Genomic DNA, 23,634 nt, shown 5'->3' on the forward strand with positions numbered 1-23,634 from the left:
TGGGCAAGTGGACCCATCGTGAGCGTAGTATAGTGTTGGTAAGATACCGAGCTCGTCCAAGGACACAAGAGCTTTTAATACCGGTTTATTCTCAACGTCTAATCAATCTAATTTTTTGAGAAAAGTTTTGAAACATAAAAATGAAAACTAAAAATGAAAGGATAAATAAAATAAAAACAGATAGACAAGATAGAATCACTTGGATCCAACTCATCTTTAATGTATCCTTTGATGATTTTCACACTTTCGGACTTTTTAAAAGATTATCTTATTTATAGTAGTAGGCCCCTCTTTTGAAGGTGACGTTACCCTCAACCCAGTGGTTTGAGTCAGCAGAGATACAATCCCAAATGGTCGGAATATTGAAAGACAATTAAGTTAGTTATTAATGCGAAAAGTGGTAGGCCCCTCTTTTGAAGGTGACATTACCCTCGTCTAAGTGGTTTGAGTAAGCAAGGATACAATCCCAAGAAGCCGGTTTAAATTTTAATAGTAGTTTACATATGAGAGGTTCAAGCTATTCGCACCCCCGCCATCCAATACCAGTAGGTATTGAAGGAGGTCCTAGTAAGCTTGAACCAGGTCCTCGCAGGATCTATACACTGAATGGAGACAAGAACTTTACCAAACCATCCCCCTAACCCCCTTCCAGGTAGTTAACGTGCTTTATATATACCGTAAAGACACGAATGATGACATCATTTACTTTATATAGACAATAAAGTAACCTCAAGACACCATGAAGAAATGATAAAGAAAATTTACTTTCAACATAAGAAACTAGTTATTAAAGTCATTAATACAAACCCAAATAAAAAGTGCCGAAATATTAAAAATCAAAAGTAATGCATTAAAAACTTGTCTTCACCAAGTGATGTAAGAGGCTTAGCCAAACATGGCCTTTGATTGGCAAGAACTCTTACAATCAATCTTGGATCCCGAGACTACTACACACTTTAAAGATAGATGATGGATGATGGTGGATGGTGGTGGGTGTTGGTGTTGTAGTGGTGGTGGAGTGGTGGTAAAGTGGGAGAGTAGTGGTTTGCCAAGGGAGACCTTTCAAGTGAACCAAGCACCCCCTTTTATAGCCAGAACAGAGCCCTGGCCATGGCCCCGTGTCCAGCCAACACGGCCTGTGGCCATCCTTTTCTCTTCCTTCATTAGTTGCAAGTGTCAGCAGAGGGCCCCACACGACCCCGTGTCTCCTGGGCACGACCCCGTGGTCAACTCTTTGTTGTACTATCAAAATTCTGCGTATCTTAGAGTTGACCACGCCCCATGTTGAGCTGGGCACGCCCCCGTGGTGGGCATAGAAGCTTCTGCAGGTTTGTCTTGTTGTGCAAGCTCCTGACCACGCCCCATGCCCAGCTGGGCACAGCCCCGTGGTCAGGCTCTGTTTCCTTGTTTTTGCTTTGGGAGATGCTGCCGAGGGGTCGGGCATGCCACGTTTATTCCTTCTTTTTGTATTATGTTGGTTTTGGCTGCTTATATGCTCCTTTTGTTCTTTTAAGCTCGTTTGGTCCTGTAAATTCAAAAGGAAGGAAGAAAAACGCTTTTTCCAACATCAGTACTAAAAAGGGTTAGTTTTATGTTTCGTTTGATGTAATTTATATGTTGTATTTTGCACACATCAATTAAGGTGGTCGAACAAGCCGGTTGTGGAACGATGCGTACAAAGATTGATGGAGAAGCCACGATTTGTTGGGCAGTGTGGGCACACAGTAAAAAGAAAGGCGTTTAATAATATTTAGGGTTTTCAAGCAACATTTGTTATATATATTTAATAAATATAATTATTATATTATTTAAATTTTCGGATATCGGATATCCGAAAATTTTGAATATCACTATTCGAATCTGAATCCGAATTTTCGTATATCCGGAATTCGGATATCCGAGTTTTCGGATAATTTGGATTTGGATTTTTTTGAACACCCCTATATGGCATTAGCTCTTCTTAGACGAGCAAAGTGTGTGGCATAAGTTTTGCTTCAGCTTATGTAATCAACTGAATTGATGTAACTCAATGGCAACCGGCTGAATATTAGTATAAATCTAGCCCCGCATCGCGACGGGTTGGACATTTAGTTTTTTTTTTTTTTTTTTTGAACATTAACTTTCATTATTTTGGACATTTAGTTAGATAATAATAATACATAGTGACCAGCTACACTCTAAAGTTTCAATTTGATTGCGCAAAGGTAACATAGTAATAACTTTGTCTGTCACCATTAACTGATTTTTATCAGATAATATATAATAAAGCTATTTTTCATTAAAGTGAGATTCCTGTTTAGGAACAAAATGAAAATGAAAGTAATTAAATACAGGAGGTATCCACCAACAAATCATAATATTTATTTATTTAAGGTGAGATTAGACTTTTTCCCAAAGGAAAAAGCTGATGCGTGTTGGGTTCGTGATTCTCAATTTCTTCTTCTTCTTCTTCAGATCAATCTTGAAGAATCACGAACCTAAACCCTTTTCTTATCTTCAAAATCTCTCCCCAAAACCCTTTGTAATTTCCTTTAAACTTCATCATCATTCGACTGTAACTTACTTGGGGGATTCTAAAGGAGGATCATCGATTGTAATCGTAAGAACACTTTATTATTGATTGCCTTTACTGATTTCTTCTGTTCTGTTGTATTTTCTTCTTTAATAGTCATCACTGGTTGCTTTGGATTCTTTTGGTGTTTGATTATATTATATAACTTGCCATCAAATTGTGTTTGTATTTTTTTAATTAGCACTGAGTTTGATCATGATGTAAGCCGCTTCAGTGATTACTGGTTATGAAAATTTTAGTTTGTCACTTTCATAAGGTTTAGGCAATTGGCATGGTGGTTAGAGAAGTGGGTATGTTTTTTGTTTTAGGGAAAAAAATGTTCATGGTTGAGTTACTTGTTTTAATGTAGGTGGTGTTAGCATAATAAACTTATGTTGGCTCTTTTTGTACTGGTTTATGGTTAAGCCCATTTAGCTAGTAAGGGTGGAGGGAGCGGGGAGGGGAGTTTACCGCATGGTGATGTGTTGCCGGGGATTAATCGGTGATCGGGGAGGGGCTTTAGCGGTGAGTACTCACCGAGTCGGGGAAGAGGAGAAGAGTTGGGAGAGAGAGGTTAATGGTGGGCCCCAACCCCTTTCAACCAATCACATTTTTTTTTTTTAAATTGTTTACCACTCTCCATGTGTTTGACCATTGCTAGTGACTGAGTGCAAAATGGGAGTGGAGTAGGGACTTCACATGGCATGACATTATTGGTTAGAAAATAAGTAAAACTCCCCAAATGGTGACCACTCCCTTCACCCTAACCCTAGATAGCTTCTCTATATATAATCTTTTGTTTATGTATTCACTTTCATTATAATAAAACCCTAGCCGCTTTTTCTCTGACATGTTTTCCGATTAACATGGCATCAGAGCCGTATTCGATCTATAGTTTATTGATTTTATGATTCATGGGTAGAACGTTATGAAGGTTAATTGTTTTTTTAAGGATAATGGTTTGTCGCATCTTGTTCACTGCACTACAGGTTAGTTGGAATTTAACATTGGTTGCATAGATTGTTGTGAAGAATTAATTGCTGAAGAATTATCCATTTGGTTTCTTCAAAAATTATTTTATTGGTCCTTGGTGTTAAAAAATATTTAGACATCATCTTCAGTTTTGGTGTGCAAGTTATTTTTTGTTGGCAGAACCTAGGTAATCTTTCTTTCGTAAAATTATTAGTTCATTCATTGTTGCTTTTGTTGTTTCTTGTAATTTGTGTCGCGGTCGTACTGGTTTTAAGATTTGTTCATCATTTTTGGTGAATAGTCGATCTCTAGCGAATTGTTGGATTTGGCGAAAAGTTTGACTTTCTTGGTTATTGTTTGACCTTGGCATTTGGTATTAACGAAAAGTTTAACTTTCTTGGCGAATTGTCAGTCTAGTGAATAGTTAATTTGGTGAATTGTTGGTTTGAAGGATTACTGTATTTTTCTTTGAGGAAAGTTAGTTTGGGTGAAAAGATGGTTTTGGACGAAAAAAGTTTGACTTCGTTCGACTTGATTGGTTTTATTTGGTTTCGTGTTTTGGTTGCTATCATTTGTACAGCTGTTCTGTTTGGGTGGGTTTCAATTATTTTCAGAAATGGATAATTATACTGCAAAGAGAAAAACCACTGGAAGTCTCGGTGTCCGTTGTTGCTTAACAAGATAACACAACAGCGGCGGCACTTTTCAAATATGAATGAAACTTTGGTCCTCTTCCATTGCCGGCTTCGAATCACCAGGTTTTTGAGGTTTTTGAGCATTTGAGGTTGTTTCTAAATTCAGGCGTGTCTTCGGCTAGTACCTCAGGTATTCCTTCATCCATTTGGATATTGGATTCTAGTGCATCTCATCATACGTCACCCTATTTGTCATCGTTTGTATCTTTGAATATTGGCTCCCCTGCATCTGTTATGTCTGCTAGTGCCGCATCAATGGCAGTAGAGGGTGTTGTATCTATTGTTACTCGTCATATTTCTCTCACTAATGTCTATTATATTCCCAGTCTTGCTTTAAACCTTGTTTCAGTTAGCCAGTTGTGCAAATCTAGTCATTGGGTGTTCTTTTCTGAATCTGTTTGTTTTGTACTAGATCCACGTTCTATGAGGGTGATTGGGACCGGTCGTAGGGTAGGTGAAATGTATGTCTTGGATGAACTCAAAGAAATTGATGTTGTTGTTGCTAGTGATGAGGTTATGGCACTGCACAAAAAGGATATCGTTGTTTTGGTCTTGTCACTAAGAACTTGTGTGTGTCGAGGCATGTTATCTTCCTCGAGCATATTCCTTTCTATTCAATTCCATCAATTTTGCATGATGTAACAAAGTCGGATCTTTGAACATTGACCCATTCTCTTGTGATATTTGATGTATCTGCTGAACCTGATGAGCTAGTAGAATGTGATGAGCTAGTAGAACCTGATGGCCCCATACATCGCTAGACACAACTTCAGGTCCGGCAACACCTAAGACAACTCCTTCGTTTGTTGAAACAACCCCACCTCTGAGGAGGTCCACTCGTGAATGTAAGTCCACCAAGCTACCAGATTTTGCCTATTCTACTTACTCAGCTTCGTTTGCTTCCTTTATTGCAAATATACATCTGATATCTGAACCTGAATCCATAGTTATCAAAAGCGGTAGATTTTGGCGCCTAGGCGATTTTTCTGGGCGAAGCGCATTGAATGCGCTTCTATCTTTATATGTGGATGATATGATTATTACAGATGATGATTATGATGGCATTGAGTCATTGAAGTGTGATTGGCTCACCGTTTTGCTATGAAAGATTTGGGCTTGCTACGTTAATTTTTTGAAGGAATTGAGGTGACTCAGTCTCAGAAAGGATACCTTTTTTCTCAGACAAAATATATATCTGATTTGTTTTAGCGGGCATGACTTACTGATAATAGAACGGTAGACACTCCTCTTGAGACCAACGCACGGTATTCTCCTACTGATGGTGTCCCTTTATCTAATCCGAGCCTATATCGTACTATTGTAGGTAGGTAGTTTGGTTTATCTTACAGTTACTCGCCCGGATATAGCTCATACTGTTCATGTGGTTAGTCAATTTGTAACTGCTCCTACTTCTGTTCATTGAGGTGTTGTTTTTCATATTCTAAGATATCTTCGTGGCACCCAGTTTCAAATTCTCTTGTTTCCTTCGACATCTTCTCTAGAGTTGCGTGCATATAGTGATGCTAATTGGGATAGAGATCCTAATGATCGTAAATCCACTCATAGTTACCTAAATCGCTAGGGTACCCACGATCCACGTATTGGATCGTGGTGTACCCAATCGCAATTCGCTACCGATCCGGAACGTCCTGGTACGGCGATCCAAATTGATTAGGTCCGGCGATCCGAGTTGCTCAGGTACGGCGTTCCAGAATGATAAGGTTCGGTGTTCCAGAATGATAAGGTTCGGCGTTCCATATGCCGAATTCCGACGGCCAGTGTTGTTTTCAGCCGGAATCCAGGAAGAAAGGGAAGAAGTAGAAAACAAAAACATGAAGAAGACAGTGGCTGCTAGGTGTTTTAGGGCTTTTTAGGGTTTAAAGAAGTTTAGTTATTTCAACATTTAACCCCTCTATTTTTACTAGTTTACATTTAAACACTAAAACTTGTAGTTTTTTACATAAAAAGTATAAGAGTAGTTTGTGTATTTAAACATTTAACCCCCTCTATCTTCACTAGTTTACATTATGTTTGGTAATTTGAATTTTGGAATTTGGTAATTTGAAATTTCTGCTTTATTGGTGTACACTGAACCGGACTCCATGGTACACTGTACCGGTTCGTACCGAAATGAACCTACCCCCCTCCATACCGAAAACGTCACCTCTAGCGAATCGCGTACCCGAACCACGTACCCGTACTGGAGCGAACTGCGAATTAGGTAACTGTGAATCCACTACTGACGTGCTATGGCTGTGACTACATTTGAAATTGTTTGGTTGCATTGGCTTCTTGTAGATATGGGAGTTAACATTTATCAGCCTACTCCTCTACATTGTGATAACAAAGGTGCTATGCAGATTGCAAAGAATCCTGTTTTTCATGAGCGGACAAAGCATATTGAGATTGATTTGCACTTCACTCGTCATCATTTACAGCTCGGGACCATCTCGCTTCCATTTGTTCCATCAGCCTTGCAAATTGTTGATATTTTCACGAAGGCTCAGTTGATGTCTCGGTTTCGTTTCTTGTATGACAAACTCTCAATGCTTATTGTGGTTGCGTTGTGAATTTGAGGGGGGATGTTAGCATAATGAACTTAGTTGGCTCTTTTTCATGGCCTGCCTTGGGGTGGGCGGGGTGGACCACCGGCCAAGGGCCGATATTTCGAAGGGCACGTTATTTTATGAAAAAACCGATATGTATATGTTAAATATTTTTTTAATAGGGTATACCCGTACAAACACCAAAATAGGCCCACTTATAAAGCTATTATTATGGTTTAGATTAGTTATTAGCACGTTGGCATTAGGTTTAGACTTTTAGTGAGCTCAATACCCAATTTCGTTAAGGCCTAAGTGCATGTTTTTTCGAGCTCGAACAGAGTACACGAATTCTTAAGGCCGGCCTTTTGTACTGGGTTTATCGCCCATTTAGCTAGTAACCCTAGATAGCTTCTCTATATTTAGTCTTGATGTTTACTTGTTTATGTTCACTTTTCATTATAATAAAACCCTAGCCACTTTTTCTCTGACATGTTTGTCGATTAATAGGTGGTCCCGCAAAGTGCATTGCATTCGGCCTAGGTGCAAGGCAGCCGAGGGCTTTTGACCAATCCGTTAGGGCTAGTTTAGTAGTAGTCTGTTTCCAGGTCATTTTTGGATGCTTTAGACTAGTTTTAGTTAATTCAGACTGTTTTTTTTTTCAGAATTTGACTACTATGTGTGATGTTTTTGTCTTGTGAATTGAACCAGGTTTTAGTATTATTACAGGCGAGAAACATTAGATCATCGTATTTGTTACTAATTATTAGTTCCTAGGTTAGGAATCACGATGATTTACTTTGCTTTTTGTATCTATGTATTATTGAAAGATTGGCTCGCATTTCCTCCTGTCCTTGCGGAAACCTCGTGAAGATTAGTCTGTAAGCATGCTCAACTACATTGATGATTGATCTAAACGATGAAGTTTTGCACTGGATATGTACTTGTAGAATGTGACACCTAAGGCAAATTCCCACATTGTCTCGATTGGTTGTTATTAGGGGCCAAATGTTACATATAAATTATGATTTTTATGAAGGAGTTGAATTGCCATTGTAGTGCATGCAGACACAGTTGTCATGAATAAGGGGACAAACACATTTTTGTATTCAGAAAGGGATGGCGGCGCAGTTTGTTACTCGTCTACCTGCTCTCCTTATGTAATTTGCCCTGATGATTGGAATGATACAAATCATTCAATTTTTATAAAAAAAAAACCTCGATTAATATTTTAAATATATATATATGAAAATTTCCCAACAAATATCATACCTACCGCCATTATGTGACAATGAATTCTATGCAGGCAGGGTTGTATTTGAACCTGTACAGATAATATTTACTCGAAATGGGTTGGCTTAGCAAAATTTTTAAAGGCTCCAACCATGAAGTTTCAGAAGGGGGGGAATATAACTGGAGATATGAAGAGCATACCACGTCAAACGGAAATTATCCGTCTACATCATGGGTAAATTTTGCTTTCATCCATGTATTCTTTCATTTCTTGAGGCTTTGCTATAACATTTCTGTATGTTGATAATTTGTAAATCGATGTTTGACCTTTGCCAAGTATTCCATCGTAGGATAGAGGTGCACATAAACCGGTACTTAACCGAAACTGGAACCGGTTAATATTTGTTCAACTAGTAACCACTTTGAAGTTAACTTTAACTGCCGGTTCGTATTTTTTGGAGTGTAATTTGTTATTAACCAGTTTGTAACCGATTTACCTGTTAACCGATAAAAAGGGGAAAACATGGTTATTAACTGAACCGGTTAAAGTGAATAACCGTAAAAAAAAGAAACAAACCTGTTAAAGCATTAACTGGTTTGTTATTGTAAAATAACTGCCGGTTCGGTTATCCGAAGTGGTTACTGAAATTAACTGATTTGTGCACCTCTACTGTAGGACCTAGTGCCCTATCTTGTTTATAGACGATTAACCTGTCGAAACTCAGTCTTACTTTATTACTTGGATAAAACTTTAGCAGGATCCTCATTTTGAGATGGAAGAAATTGATCGTGCACTCGCGATGTCACTTGCAGAAGAAGAAGAAGAAGAAGAAGAAGAAGAAGAAGAAGAAGACGAAGAAGAAGAAGGGAGAGAGTCACATGTGATTAGTAAGTGATGTAATTATCTGTCATAATGTGTCCGTCATGGTTAATATTTGTTGTGTAACTATAGAGATTTACATATTTGTGTTTATATTGTTTTCGACATCATGCAGTTAGTCATGAGTCACCAATATGATCAGTTTAGTTCATCGGTTGTGTTCTTAGTCTTGTGTACGCATACTTAAGTACATGTTCTTAAATACGATGTCTAACTTTTCTGATGAAATACGAATATAACACATTCTTTTGAAATTTGTTGGGTAGGTGATGATTCTCAACTGAAAGAAGATGAACAGCTCGCAAGGGCTCTACAAGAAAGTCTGAAAATTGAATCTCCATCCAGATATAGAAACAAAAATAGAAATAGAAACGGAAATGTAAATGTAAATGTGAATGGGAATGGACATGTAAATGTAAACGGAAATGGGAATCTATATCAACCTATACCGTTCCCATATTCGACAGGATTCAGGTAATTCGATTTATTTATTTTTATTGTAATTCCATGTTTACATATGGAGATTTTTTTTTTTTTTTTTGCTGAGAATAACTGTTTTTATATATATTTTTGTGGTCAAACATTGTTATTAGCTCATTAAGGATAAGTAAACTCAGAAGTCACAGTATGCTATTTACTTACCACCTCAGTAGTTCTTTTTAGCTTTTAATTTTATTATTATAAAGAATAAGAGTGAAGCACACGGATGGTCCCTGTGGTTTACCAAAAATATTGGATTTGGTCCCTAGCTTTCCAAAAGTACATGGATGATCCTGGTGGCTTGCACTTAGTAACGCATTTAGTTCCCAACTTTGCCAAAAGTCACATGGATGGTCCATCTGGTTTGCACTTTGTAACGCATTTCATCCCCTAACTTGGACCTGCTGAAACCTTTAGATTCGTTGGCTGGGGACCAAATGCGTTACAAAGTGCAAACCACATGGACCATCCTTCTACCTTTGGAAAGCTAGGGACCAAATCCAAAATTTTGGTAAACCACAGGGACCATCCGTGTACTTTACGCTAAAGAATAATTCTATATTTTTTTTTAGCTTCACTGCTAAAAGTTGCGTGTAACCGCCTCAAGATTTTCTTATGACTTGTTTTTGTTGTAGGATATGTGCTGGTTGTAATTATGAGATTGGCCATGGAAGATTTTTAAGTTGCATGGGCGCAGTTTGGCATCCGGAATGTTTTAGATGTCATGCATGTAACCAACCAATTGCTGATTATGAGGTATTGTAGTTGGTCGTATATGATTGCATCAATACATAGTAATGCTACATTGACCTTTATTTTTTATTTTTTCAAGCTAATGTTAACTCGTGATATCTCTTTTTTTTCTAATGTAGTTTTCCATGTCGGGAAATTACCCTTATCACAAAGCTTGCTACAAGGAGCACTATCATCCAAAATGTGATGTTTGCCATCACTTTGTAAGTATCATTTATTAGGGGTGAGCAAAAGTTTTAGACTCAAGTTTGTTTTTGGGCCATATTCGTATTTATGGCCCATATTCATTATTTTGGACCAAAAGTTTTAGACTCAAGTTTGTTTTGGGCCATAAATGGTCAACAAAAATTTTAGGCCAAAAGTTTACGGCCCAAATTATTTATTTTGGGCCAATTTTTTTCAAGCCCAAATGTAAAACCAACTCAGAATGGAACATAACCCATACGTAAAACTGAAAAACCAAAACCGAGGTGTTTTTTAAAACTGAAAAACCTAAATTACGGTTTTAGTTCGGTTTGAACCCAAAACCAACCCATGCACACCCCTATCGTTTATATCACGGGGATACATTATCTCTCTTTTTTCATTGTTTTTTTATTCTGAATTATATGTTGTTGCTGAAAATCTCATTCGGTTTTGCAGATTCCAACAAACGCCGCGGGCCTTATTGAATACCGGGCACATCCTTTCTGGGCCCAGAAATATTGTCCATTTCATGAGCATGATGGGACTCCTAGGTGCTGTAGTTGTGAGCGAATGGAGGTAACATGTTAATGAATTTATTCAAGTATAATATGTATTTATAATTAAACTCGGAGATTAGAAGTGATTGCCAATGATTTTCAGCCACGTGGAACAAGCTATGCTGCTCTTAATGATGGTCGGAAACTTTGCCTAGAGTGTCTCGACTCTTCAGTCATGGATACAAGCGAATGTCAACCACTATATCTTGATATACAAGCGTTTTATGAAAGCTTAAATATGAAAGTGGAACAAGACGTTCCGTTACTTTTGGTCGAGAGACAAGCACTTAATGAGGCTATGGATGGTGAGAGGAATGTAAGGAAATCATTTTTGCTCTATTTACTCATGAATGTGTCGATTTGGGTTTGTGTTTGATTTCAAATGGGTCAAACTAAAAATGGGGTTGGGGGGATATGTCAAATTGGCCGAACAAGTTAAACATGTTGAAAATGTTTTCAAAGTTAATCTTTAATGTATACATTCTCCTAAATTGCTTTATTCAAAGATTTAGGTTACTATCGTAAAGAGTAAAGTACACGCATGGTCCCTGTGGTTTACCAAAATTTTGGATTTGGTCCCTAGTTTTTCATAGTACACAGATGGTCCCTGTGGTTTGCACTTTGTAACGCATTTAGTCCCTAACTTGGACATGGCTGGGACTAAATGCGTTACAAAGTGCAAACCACAGGGACCATCCATGTACTTTTGGAAAGCTAGGGACCATATCCAAAATTCTAGTAAACCACAGGGACCATCCGTAGACTTTACTCTATCGTAAAAATATTGTTTTGCGATAATTGTTAAGGCACGAGTTATTTGTCGATTTTCTTAATAATGGACAATAAATGGTTTCTGATCAAACCGACACCAACCGTTTCGATCCGTACTAACAATGGCACTTCTCAACCCGCAAGCAATACGCAATGTGCACATCTTACCACCTCTAGGTCTTTGTACGCATCTTGAACGGAAAGTTTGATGGTGTTACTTATTTTTTGTCAGGGTCATTCCCACATGCCCGAGACACGAGGACTTTGCCTTTCTGAGGAGCAGACTGTCAGCACGGTACGTGTGTGTGCATATTTGGAATAATTTGTTTAAATGTGCTGAAGCTTATGTGTGGGCAGGTTCTGAGACGACCAAGAAATGAGGTGGGGAATCGGGTCCCAGACATGAGAACAGAACCATATAAGCTGACACGTCGCTGTGAGGTTACAGCGATTCTCATTTTATTCGGGCTTCCTAGGTATTGTTGAGAAATTATTGTATAAAAGTTCTGATTATGTAGAGGTGATAGTTTTGACTCATTTACTGGTTAATATGGCTTATGCTTTTGTCTTTAACGGGTCACATAAAAAAGTTAGTATTATTGGATATGGATCATATGATTCCAACGGTTCACGGACTTAAAGTGGGCCGAAGTGTATTTCTAATGCATTAAACCTCCTAAGTCATTTTATTCTATATATTTGGATTATTTTTTAAATAATATTTGTTGTGTGATCATATTTGACACACTAATTATATATATTTGGTTGCCGTTTGGAAAAAAAATTATATATTTGGTTATGCATGCAGGTTGTTGACAGGATCAATTTTAGCTCATGAAGTGATGCACGCATGGCTGCGGCTTCAAGGTATTCACTGAAAAAGTTAAATAAGTTGTATTTTTTTAGTTGATAAAATATGTATAAAGGAGTCAATGCGGCTGTACAGAAAGATGTATCAATCATATCACTTACAATATTTCAAGCACATTAGCTAAAATAAATGATCAAGTTGGGACAAGAGTTGACGAAATTATCTCAATCTTTTTGATAATTCACAATTAACTAAATTTAGATTAAAACGATGTAATTGATATGATTACAAAGAGCATAAGTGTGTGATCGATATATCTTTTTGTCGTATTCAGTTAGAAGATTTAAGATAGAAAAATTACTTTTTTTTTTTAATTTTCATTCCGCTGTGTTTTTTTTCCTCAAATGGGTCAATCAGAATAATTTGAAAGTCTTCTTAATTTGTCCAAAAATATACTTTAAAAATGCATAATTCTGATTTACTATTTCTTTAATGATCTAATTTCTTTCATTTTTCTTACCCCAAGGCTATCGAACACTCAGCCTAGACGTTGAAGAAGGAATATGTCAAGTGTTAGCACACATGTGGTTAAGATCACAAACAGCCTTTATATCAAGTGGTAACACGTTATCAAGACAAGGGAAACGATCTCCATTTGACAAGAAGCTTGTAGAATTCTTCAAACACCAGATTGAATCTGACATGTCACCGGTTTACGGAAACGGTTTCAGAGCTGGCCATCAGGCAGTAGTTAAATATGGACTTCCAAGGACCTTGGAACACATCGGATTGACGGGGAGCTTTCCTTTCTAAATTTAGAAGATCATCGGCTTACATAATTTTTCAATGGATTCTTTTGTTAAGATTACAGAAGCTATAGAAACTACATTTGTATGCTACCTGTAGATATAGTCTTATGATAATAAAATCCCTTATTATTGTCTGATAGATCCATCGGATTGTTTTTACACTTTTACAAGAATAGTCCCTAGAGTATCACATTGTGACACTTTCTACCCAATCTATCATTCTAGTGTGGAACAATACTCCCTTCCCAGAAAAGGATTCATGTCCTCAAGAATCTAGTTGAGGAAAACACAGCTGGAATTCACTTGGATCTTCTAATGAAGGTTGCACATATGGTTGTCGTTACATAGACCCATGATCATACTTGGGAATCTCGCTCACATGTTTTGGCTTATGCCAACTGTTTCATACGGATGAAGAGACTATTTGAGGACCTCGGTCTTCCACTGCAGATTCACTTGTGTCATGAATACGAAGTGGAGGAGGAACACCATACAAGGCTTGGAAGGGTTGGTTACATGTGGATAGATGAATGCATCCGGTACCAATGATATAAAGTATGTTTCAAGACACCTATTTAAGATATTCGTCTATCCATCCGCTGGAGGATGATAAGCGGATGACATAGCTTGTGTTACTTGTAATACGAGAAATTCTTAAGAAAATTGGATCTCAGTCGGACCCTATAGATCGGCACCCATGCAGCCTAAGAGCAGTAAGGACACTTTTATGTCATTTTTACTATAATATCTTTTTGACCCGTAGGATAAAACCCTTCTGTCATTGGTTTCATAGTCGAAAAAGATGTAACCACGGTTATAGCATTCAATGAGATTTGAGGTTCTTGAATTAACTCTCACCAAATCTTCCTCTTTCACTTGGGTCGGTATCATCATCATCATGATCACAAATAACCAGGATAGTACTACATGTCGGTGTAGGCAATAAAGGTGGTTTTGGAACACTAAAGTTGGCTGTTATGGATGCATTCAACATTGAAGTTGTCTTCGTTTTAGACCCCACGGTTGCATTAGTTCCCTAAGCCGTATTAATGTTAATTAAACTTGGCTAAGCGATTAATCATCGTCATCGTCATGTTTGAATGCTTGTGAGTCTGAATGCTTTTAATCACATTATTGAGTGAAGATGGCATTAGTTTTCCAGCCTCAACAAAGATCGTTTGTGCTCCTTAATATCGACATGAACTGGATCAACTTCACTCAAACATAAAAGCCATAACTAAAGTTATTAGCCATCGCTGCTGCAACACCATCACCACTTGATTCTATTTCTACTTTGATCCCTGCTACCACAAGCCTCTTAGAATTAATAATATATATCGAGTGGAGTGGACTCATTTTGATGCCTCATTCTAACTCCAGTCCGAACCCAGTTTGAAACCCCTTTTTTGGGCACAAACCATTTCAGTTGTATTCAAAGAAAGTCAAAACCAGTTTTCGCCCAAACAAGTCCCGGTTTTTGAGAATATAAATGATGGGTTCAGCTTGAAACCGCTGGTTCAGTTTCATATTAGACAAAGTATCATAGGGTTACCCGTTTCACCCAAACCGGTTTCAAAATCTACTAACCGGTGTCAAAAGGGGAATGGGCTTAATTAATCTGATTGGGCCAAAACATTTTCAACAACTACAAATGAAAATGTCGGCGGGAATAGTTCCTGCCCCCTATTGGTTTAAATGGGCAGCATAGTCAACAGTGTCAGGCAGTTTTCAATAACTACAAATGAAAGTGTGGGCGGAAATAGTTCCTTCCCCCTATTGGTTTAAATGGGCAGCATAGTCAACAGTGCCAGGCAGTTTTCAACAACTACAAATGAAAGTGTCGGCGGGAATAGTTCCTGCCCCCTATTGGTTTAAATGGGCAGCATAGTCAACAGTGTCAGGCAGCTGCCTGACACTCCCTTATTGGCCCAACAAATAATGATTTTATCCCGCCTTAAAATTACGATTTTGCCATCATTACAAAATTATGTTTTTGCCCCCACTTAAAAATAAATTTGCGCTTTTACTCCCAGCTAAAATTTCGATTTTGCACTCGGTTAAAAATTACGATTTTGCCCTGTTTAAATTTACACTTTTTGCCATTAGTTTTTTCCCTTAAAATTACGATTTTGTCATCACTTCAAAATTATGTTTTTACCCCCACTTAAAAATAAATTTGCACTTTTGCTCCCAGCTAAAAATTTCGATTTTGCCCTCGGTTAAAAAATACGATTTTGCCCCATTTAAATTTATACTTTTACCGTTAGTTTTTTTCCTTAAAATTACGATTTTGCCATCAGTTCAAAATTATGTTTTTACTCCCAACTTAAAAATAAATGTACGTTTTTGCTCACAGCTAAAAATTTCAATTTTTCCCTCGGTTAAAAATTACGATTTTGCCCTGTTTAAATTTATAGTTTTGCCATTAGTTTTTTTTTTCTCACAGCCAAATTATGATTTTTCCCCCAACTTAAATTTACATTTTCTCCATCGTTTTTTGTTTGTTTTCCGGGTTAAATTACAATTTTGCTCCCAGTGTAAATTTGCAGTCATGCCGGCAGGTGCCTAACACTCCCCCATTGGTCCTTTTAATTTACGATTTCATCCCTGAATTAAAATTATCATCTCGTCCTCGGTTCAAAATTACGCTTTTTCCATCGTTTTATTTTTTTAGCAAGACTATAAATTTTTTTTGTTTTAATTGGTTTACTCCTTTTAATTTTTTTTTCGTGTCAAAGAGCTGTCTAACACTCGCTTATTAGTCCTAAAAAATTACATTTTTACCCTGAGTCAAAAATTACGATGTTATCATTGTTTTAGTTTTCCCCTAGCAAAATTATAATTGTATTTTTTTAATTGATTGAGAATTACTCCCATCGCCCCTCACATCAACTACTTCAGAAATAAAAAGCAGACCGGCCATCAAATCAAATCAAACTGAAGCTGAAAACTGAAAACTCCGATGACGACAGAAGCTGTCACAAATAATAACCAGAAGCTATCAAGGTTCATGAAGTCTGGAATATACCGTTTCCAAGGTTCAAACGCCGTAGTATTCGTGGATCCAGTTCGTCTTCTTAACCTCTCATACTCGCATTTTAGGGTTACACCCTCTTCTTACTACTCTCGTTTCTTCCAACCCAATCCCAGGGTTTCACAAAATCAAACAAAACGAAAACGAAAACGAAAACAAAAAGAGCTTAATCAAAGAGAACAAGCTGCCGATGAACGTCATCAGGTAATCATTTCACCGATTGCTAATTACTTTTAGGATAATTCCATTCATTATCTGCTTAGGAATATTTTATTATAATTACTGTAATGTAGTTTCCGTTTTTAGGTCTAAAATAGAGGATTATTATATTGAGTAAAGTTTCCGTACAAATAACTTTAATGTACTAAGGGTATAAGGAGTGGTTAAACACTTTAAAGTGGCAAACCAAAAAACCGACCAATGAGAGCGCGCCATGTCAATTAGGCAAAAGTGTTTAAACTTTGGTGAAAAATGTTGGCAATGGTTTAAACACTTGGTGAAGTGGTAAACTATTTTAAAAAAAAAAAGGAAAAAGGTGTGATTGGTTGAGATTGGAATGGACCCCACCCCATACCCCCTCTCTCTTTCCTTTCTCCTTTCCCGCAGCGGTAAAGCTTCACTGCATGAAACCACATTTGATCGGTAAATTTGGTTGGCAATGGTTTGCCATTTCGGTAAACTTGGTTTACCGACACACATTTGCTCCACACCGTATCCCCTAAACGTACGAATAGCTTAAAAAAGGCAAAAAAAAACACGGTGACATTTTCGTAAATATTTGCTGGTAGGGTAATTATCAAAATTACTCTACAAATTACAAATGATCCTGTAAAGTAATTTTGATCTTGTAGAGTAATTTTGTAAAATGTTTCTGTAGAGTAATTTAATTTTGTAAAATGTTTCTGTAGAGTAATTTTGATCAAAAAATTACTCTAACAGGAACATTTAACAAAATTACTCTACAGGATCATTTGTAGAGTAATTTTGATAATTACTAATAATTACGAAAATGCCACTGTGTTTTTTCAGCAAAACCTTCAGTTCTTACGTTAAAATTATTTGTATTTGATCTTTTGTCTATATACATTTAGACACAAATAAGCTTTATATATGTTTTAGTGTTGAAAATACATACATGTATAACCTGAAAACATGCTGCACAACAACCTGTTGCACTAAATATGGGATATACATGCCTCAGGGTCACATTTTTACTAGAAAAAGCGTGCCTCCCCTGCGCTTCATGTATTTCTCTTGTTTTATCTAAGCTGAAGCAAAAATATCTGCACCCGAGGTCGCCTAGGTGTGCCTCTGGCGCACTTTTTTAAATATGGAGTGCGGTGTGAAATTGTGTGCGTATTTGCTGCAGAGGGTGAAACCTTTGCTGATGAATGCTCACGAATGTTTGCTAAGAGCTGATGACCTTTTTCCAAGTTTGGGGAAATTGAGAATGGGAAAGTTTGAGCCAAAATCAACGGTGGCAGGCGACGAACAGTCGTTTGTTGAGCTTGGGAGTGTATGGCAGGCACCGTTGTTTGAGATTTCTTTGCATCTTAATCCGGATTATAGGCTCACTGCAGGTGATTATAATTTCACCAATAATCATATCAGTGTTGCTTTGTTAAATGTTTTGTACATTGCTTGAACCTTTGATTAGATTATAAAAATACCATCATGTTAGGGTTCTTGTTTATTTGGCTTCACAGATTGCACATCTCTTCAAAACTGTGAAAAAAAGAATGTTCCGGCATTCGGGAGCTTGGTTTCTAATGAGACCGACAGTGACATGGAGGCCGATTTTATGAATCGCAGATACATAATACCCAAACACAGTTCCTTCTACATGGTATGCTTATTATGTATCTTATCTATTAAACAATATGTTATTGCTCATTAAGAAAATGGTCTATAAATTAATGCAAGAGATTTTGTAATTTATCGTTGCGTGTTTTGATTTTCCTTTAAAGTTGCATTATTGTAACTATTAAACTTGCGTGAATACTTGAGTTTATTCTGTTTGGCTTACAGTCTTCATATGTTTGATTGGTTCACATGTGGAAGTCTGATTTGAAGCAGATTCATGGCCTAATCCCTGGTAATGTTTGATAAACAAAACCTACATTTAATTTACGAGCTAGTCATGACTGGATTGATGTGTCAGATATGGTTTAATTTAAAGGTGTTCATAAACCATTAAAACAGATCGAACCACCCAAATCAAAGCCAGGGGCGGATCTATAGCATTTTAGGGGGTTCCCAGGAACCCGTTCAGTTCGTATCTTATAGTGTTAAATCATTAAGAAACTTCTAAAGGAACCCTTTAATATTTTGAAAGGGAACCTTATAAATAAAGTTATGGATTGGTCTGGCGGTAACTATGCGCGCTGCCTAACCTAGAGATCCCGAGTTCGAGTCGGGTAAATACCTTTTTTCTCGTTTTTTTTAAACTCAAAAAACATTAGGGTTTAGTTTTCCCCTTTTCTGTTTACCCTCAAACCCAAACACGAACAGAACACACACTAAACACAGCGGCCGCTCCAGATCAGTCCTACCACTCATCCAATCGTCACAAAAGCACTTGCCAGAGCCACTCCAGCCTCAACGGCTCAGTCACGTAGCCCCTCCGGCCTTCCCTCAGTCCCTCACTTACTCACTCTCTTCGGCCCTTCACTCCTCCAGGTTCGTTTAAACTCTATAAGAGTATAAGTTGTTGATTTTATCTTTTAGTTTGTTGATTTACACGTTTGTTTTGGCATTCAAATTAATTTCTAGGTAAAAATTGTTGATTTTGACATTCAATTTGATGTAGCATTCGATATCCATATTCATATTCATATTAACTTGTTCAAGGAATAAAAAAATTAGTTTTTTGTTGCTTATTGAATCCGCCTATGAATCTTTATTATTTTGCCAATTTTTTATAGGAGTATGTCTATTTCTTCTTGTAGTTTAACTGCATAGAAAGATGTATTCTTAAGTTTTTATTCATCAAATTTGTGAGTGCTTATACACTTGCTGCTTAAGGTTCAAAAGCAACAGATATATGTATTGCAGTATCTTGCTTATAATGCATAGAAAATTGATGTAAAAGGAGAATTAATGTATTGTTAAAAATACATAAGTAAAATAACCTATTGGTATTGTTGATGCTTAACAAAATCAAAGGTTGTACAATAGTACATTAGCATAGGCTGCTTGTTCATGACCAGATCATTCAACCCTACACAATTGCAAGTGTACAGGTGTGCGAGTACGCAAGTGTGTAGGTGTGTTAGCATGATGGTATGAAGAAAATGGATTAGCCCGACATTATGCACAATTGTTAGATGATCGGTACATGTACTAGATTTTTGTTTATAAAAAAATAATACAGGCTGCTTATGAGATGAATGTTACCCGACCCGAACCGTCGAACCGACCCGAATTTTTTTATGTTCGGACATGTGAATTTGGAGCATTAAAAAAAGTGAACCCCTTGGAAAAAATTTCTGGATCCGCCACTGTTCAAAGCTAGTCGGCAGTTCGGCCGGTTAGAGATTTATATGATTCGGTTTAGGCTGTTTAACAGTCTGACAGATGGGTTGGAACTTGGAACCAGTCGTGGAAACTGAACAAGCTGTATGACCTTTTTTGTTTAATTTTGAAATATGCAATTAATATATAAGTATTGTATTCGTGAACCATTTTAAAATATCTTATACAAACTAACAATTTTGAAAAAAAAAATAAAATAAAATAAAATTGATTTAGACCGCCGTAGCCCAAACGTCAAAACTGGGTGGTTTGTTTTTATCATTTTTCAAAACCGAAAATTTTTGTCAAAACCTGTCGAACTAGACCATGAACACCTGTAGTTTAATTGTTATGAGTTGGCTATATCATTCTTCTACATATCACAATATTCATATTTTACTAGCCATCTGCCTATCTTATTTGTATATAACATGAATCTTTGAAACATCATTGCAGGGAAACATGAATGTGGATTCAATCTTATTGTGATTGATCCACCCTGGGAGAATGGCAGTGCTAACCAAAAATCGAAGTAGGTGTATTCATGCTAACCTTAATCAAAGGGTGCATAACTAGTTATATAAATGGCTGAGTTCTTGTACATCTTAAACAAGTTGGCCTGGCTAAATTATAATTATCTGAAAGCCTATGGTCAGCACAGAAGAAACATATACAAAACAGTTGAGAATGGGTATATTTGGTATTATGATTTTTTATTGGGTAAATAACGTGATACTAGGCCATGTTTTGAGGGGATATATGAAAATCTCTAGTTTAATGATGTTTAATTCTACATCTTTACACAAAGATTGTGCAGTTTTTTGCTAAATCAAGCTTCTCATGATTTTAGGTACCCGACTTTGCCCAATCGATACTTCTTGTCTCTTCCTATTAAAAGACTTGCTCATGCAGACGAGGGGGCGTTGGTAGCTCTGTGGGTAACCAATAAGGAGAAACTGCGGATATTTGTCGAAAAAGATCTGTTCCCTAAATGGGGAGTCGAGTACATGGCAACTCATTATTGGTTGAAGGTGATTTGTCCTTCATCTTTTACATATTTTTATGTTTTCTTGTATTAACAGTCCTTTCAAGTAATCCCGGCAAATTGGGAGGGTCTGGTATTAGATCATTTTGGTTGCGGAGACCTAAATGGTTACAAGTGATTTAGGGCTGCCTGCAGTTTCTCTGATTATTATGAAATGAAAGGATTGACCCAAGGCCTGTCATGACTATTACAGGTTAAAGCAGACGGTTCTTTGATAAGTGAATTGGATCTCTTTCATCATAGGCCATATGAATGCCTTATCCTTGGTTACTGCTATGGAAAGGTGAAGGAGCGATAACATGTTTTATAATAATCTATGTTTCACTTTTTTTTTTTTAAATTTGTTATATTTATATGTGATACAGGATGAAGATTCCGAGTATTTGTCAAAACTAAAATCCATTCCAGATTGTCAAGTGTTCATCAGCATCCCTGGAGATTACTCAAGGAAGCCCCCGGTTGGAGGTATATACGCTCTTAAAGGTGTTTATATTGCCATAACATCATTTTTCTGAATTCTGATCCAACGCTTGTTATTAGAGATGCTGCGTGAGTACATACCAGGCTTAGAACCCGCTCGTTGCCTTGAACTGTTCGCTCGAGAGTTGTTAGGTGGATGGACATCCTGGGGGAACGAACCACTTCGATTTCAAGATTCAAGATACTTTTCGAGAAAAGACCCATAAACAAGGCTTTTAACATTGTTAGACCACCATGACCTACTCACACAGCCGCGCCTTGATCATGGTCACAGATATTTGCACCCAAGTACTTTTACTTATGAATAGGTCGATTTGGCGGGCCAACCATACTGACCCGACTCAACTAAAAATGACCCTGAACCTGTGACCCGTTACCCAACCTTGTGTTTCTTGATTATGTTTTTGTCATTTGTTGAATAAAATCAAAGCTTTTATATTTTATAACTAAACAAACAGCTTCAGAATGATAATATAGGTGGTATATTGCAATCAAAAGAAAAATCTAATTTGCCTCCTGTTTCTTCAAGTCAATTAATCTTACATCATCAAACAGGTATGAATCAAATTGATGACAACAGCAACCTAGGTTACAATACAACAACATTAGTTCTGGCGGTAAGCTATATACTCCGCCAGAGCCAACAACGGCGCCACCGCCGCCTGCGATTCAAACTCCTCCAGCTGCTGTTTAGCCTCCGCCAGCAACTCCTCCGCAAACTGCCTCGACTTGTCCAACCCAAGCAGTTTCGGATATGTCGTCTTATCCACCAACAAATCTTTCCCTGCGGTTTTCCCCAATTCCTCGGACGACTTGGTCACATCAAGTATATCATCCACCACCTGAAACAACAACCCGATGCACCGCGCGAATGTCCTCAGCTTCTCCACCTGCGCATCACTCCCACCACCCAAGATAGCTCCCAACACAACAGAAGCCTCCAACAATGCTGCGGTTTTATGTATGTGTATAAACTCTAGCTGATCCAATCCGATATCTTGGCCCCCGGTTGAAGCAATATCCACCACTTGCCCTGCCACCAGCCCTTCGGTCCCAATCGACTTGGCGAGCTCCCCGATGGCAGCCAAGACGCGTGCAGGCGATGCGCCTTCCGTCCTACTAGAAACATACTCGAAAGCAAACGCCAGCAGCGAATCGCCTGCCAAAACGGCAACGTCTTCCCCATAAACCTTATGATTAGTGGGCTTCCCTCTACGGAAATCATCATTATCCATACAAGGAAGATCATCATGTATCAAAGACATGGTGTGTATCATCTCCACCGCACAGGCCGCCGGCATGGCGGTGGCCTCCTCCCCTCCGACGAGCTCACACGCGGCAATACAGAGAATGGGCCTGACGCGCTTCCCACCAGCAAGTAAAGAGTACCTCATAGCTTCATGTATTGTTGGTGGGTTTTTAATCATAATTGATTCATCAAGAGCTTTATGGACAGAATTACCCTTTCCCAACATGTAAGCGTTGAAATTGAAAGTGGGTTTGGGTTTTTGTTGCAACTCAACTACTTCTTCTTCAACAATTGCTGCAGAAATTGTGGATCTAATTGTGGGTCTTTGGTGAATCTTGAAAGTGGGTTTGTTGTTAATGGGGGTTGTTTTGATGAATGAAGATCCGGTGAAGATGGAACATGAATGAACCAAACTCATGGGTCTCATGGTTGAACAAGTGGATTTGATTTGATTGTTGTTGTAACAAGAAGAAATGGGGATCTGGGGTGGTCATTGGTGGAATGTGTAAATCCCACACAAAAAGGGGGGATTATGGACATCCATGTTGTAACCTCATCCTGCCACTTGCCTTACCTAGTGGATGGATGGATGGATAACCATGATCTCTATCTTTGTTGTTTAATCTTACTTTTAGGTGTTGATTGAAGTAAAACAATTATAAATTTACTTTTCTAATTTTACTGGGTTGTTTGTTTAACTTTTAATGGTTCAGTTTTTTTACTGGTTCAGCACTTAATGGTATAGACTGTTTGTGTCGCGAGCAGATGTCTGAATCGTTCAGATATTTGCTTCTGAATGGTTAAGCATTGTACAGAGTTTAAATGGTTAAGTCCTCTAATCTTAATTGGTTAGACATTTGCCTCTGAATGGTTAAATATTATACTGGCTCTTAATCGTTCAGACCTCTTACTGGTTCAACACTTAATGGTTTAGACCTATTACTGGTTCCAATACTTAACCATTCAGACGTTGTCAAACAGCCCCCTTAATTTTATAACTAAAACATGGGATTAGGATCAAATACAAAGGATCCTAATTCTAAGAAGTGTAAGAAGGATTTATAGAGTGACA

At 37.6% G+C, this 23,634-nt stretch overlaps 3 protein-coding genes across 6 annotated transcripts; 2 read left to right on the top strand and 1 right to left on the bottom strand.

The window, feature by feature from the left end:
- Positions 1-2,309: 2,309 nt before the first annotated feature.
- Positions 2,310-13,384, top strand: LOC118481311 (protein DA1-like). 4 transcript variants are annotated; one of them, XM_035976729.1, is made up of 12 exons: positions 2,310-2,599; positions 8,068-8,229; positions 8,753-8,882; positions 9,141-9,348; positions 9,990-10,110; positions 10,227-10,310; positions 10,750-10,869; positions 10,954-11,166; positions 11,854-11,916; positions 11,979-12,097; positions 12,430-12,488; positions 12,959-13,384. In XM_035976729.1, the coding sequence occupies exons 2-12, from the start codon at positions 8,110-8,112 to the stop codon at positions 13,243-13,245; spliced, it is 1,524 nt and encodes a 507-aa protein (XP_035832622.1). In that variant the 5' UTR covers positions 2,310-2,599; positions 8,068-8,109; the 3' UTR covers positions 13,246-13,384. The 4 variants fall into 4 exon arrangements, with proteins under 4 accessions (XP_035832622.1, XP_035832620.1, XP_035832621.1 ...); XM_035976727.1 differs by having other exon boundaries at positions 2,362-2,599; positions 8,750-8,882; XM_035976728.1 differs by having other exon boundaries at positions 2,362-2,599; positions 8,072-8,229; positions 8,750-8,882.
- Positions 13,385-16,131: 2,747 nt separating this feature from the next.
- Positions 16,132-21,764, top strand: LOC110908646 (methyltransferase-like protein 2). The gene is made up of 9 exons (XM_022153596.2): positions 16,132-16,479; positions 17,645-17,855; positions 17,982-18,121; positions 18,337-18,370; positions 20,245-20,320; positions 20,639-20,819; positions 21,027-21,116; positions 21,199-21,298; positions 21,374-21,764. The coding sequence occupies exons 1-9, from the start codon at positions 16,204-16,206 to the stop codon at positions 21,517-21,519; spliced, it is 1,254 nt and encodes a 417-aa protein (XP_022009288.1). The 5' UTR covers positions 16,132-16,203; the 3' UTR covers positions 21,520-21,764.
- An 8-nt stretch (positions 21,765-21,772) lies between these two features.
- Positions 21,773-23,140, bottom strand: LOC110908647 (geranylgeranyl pyrophosphate synthase, chloroplastic). The gene has a single exon (XM_022153597.2). It carries the CDS (start codon positions 22,987-22,989, stop codon positions 21,919-21,921), a length of 1,071 nt encoding a protein of 356 aa, XP_022009289.1. The 5' UTR covers positions 22,990-23,140; the 3' UTR covers positions 21,773-21,918.
- Positions 23,141-23,634: the final 494 nt, after the last annotated feature.

Source organism: Helianthus annuus, chromosome 8 (assembly GCF_002127325.2).
Source record: "Helianthus annuus cultivar XRQ/B chromosome 8, HanXRQr2.0-SUNRISE, whole genome shotgun sequence".
NCBI classification, from domain to species: domain Eukaryota; kingdom Viridiplantae; phylum Streptophyta; class Magnoliopsida; order Asterales; family Asteraceae; genus Helianthus; species Helianthus annuus.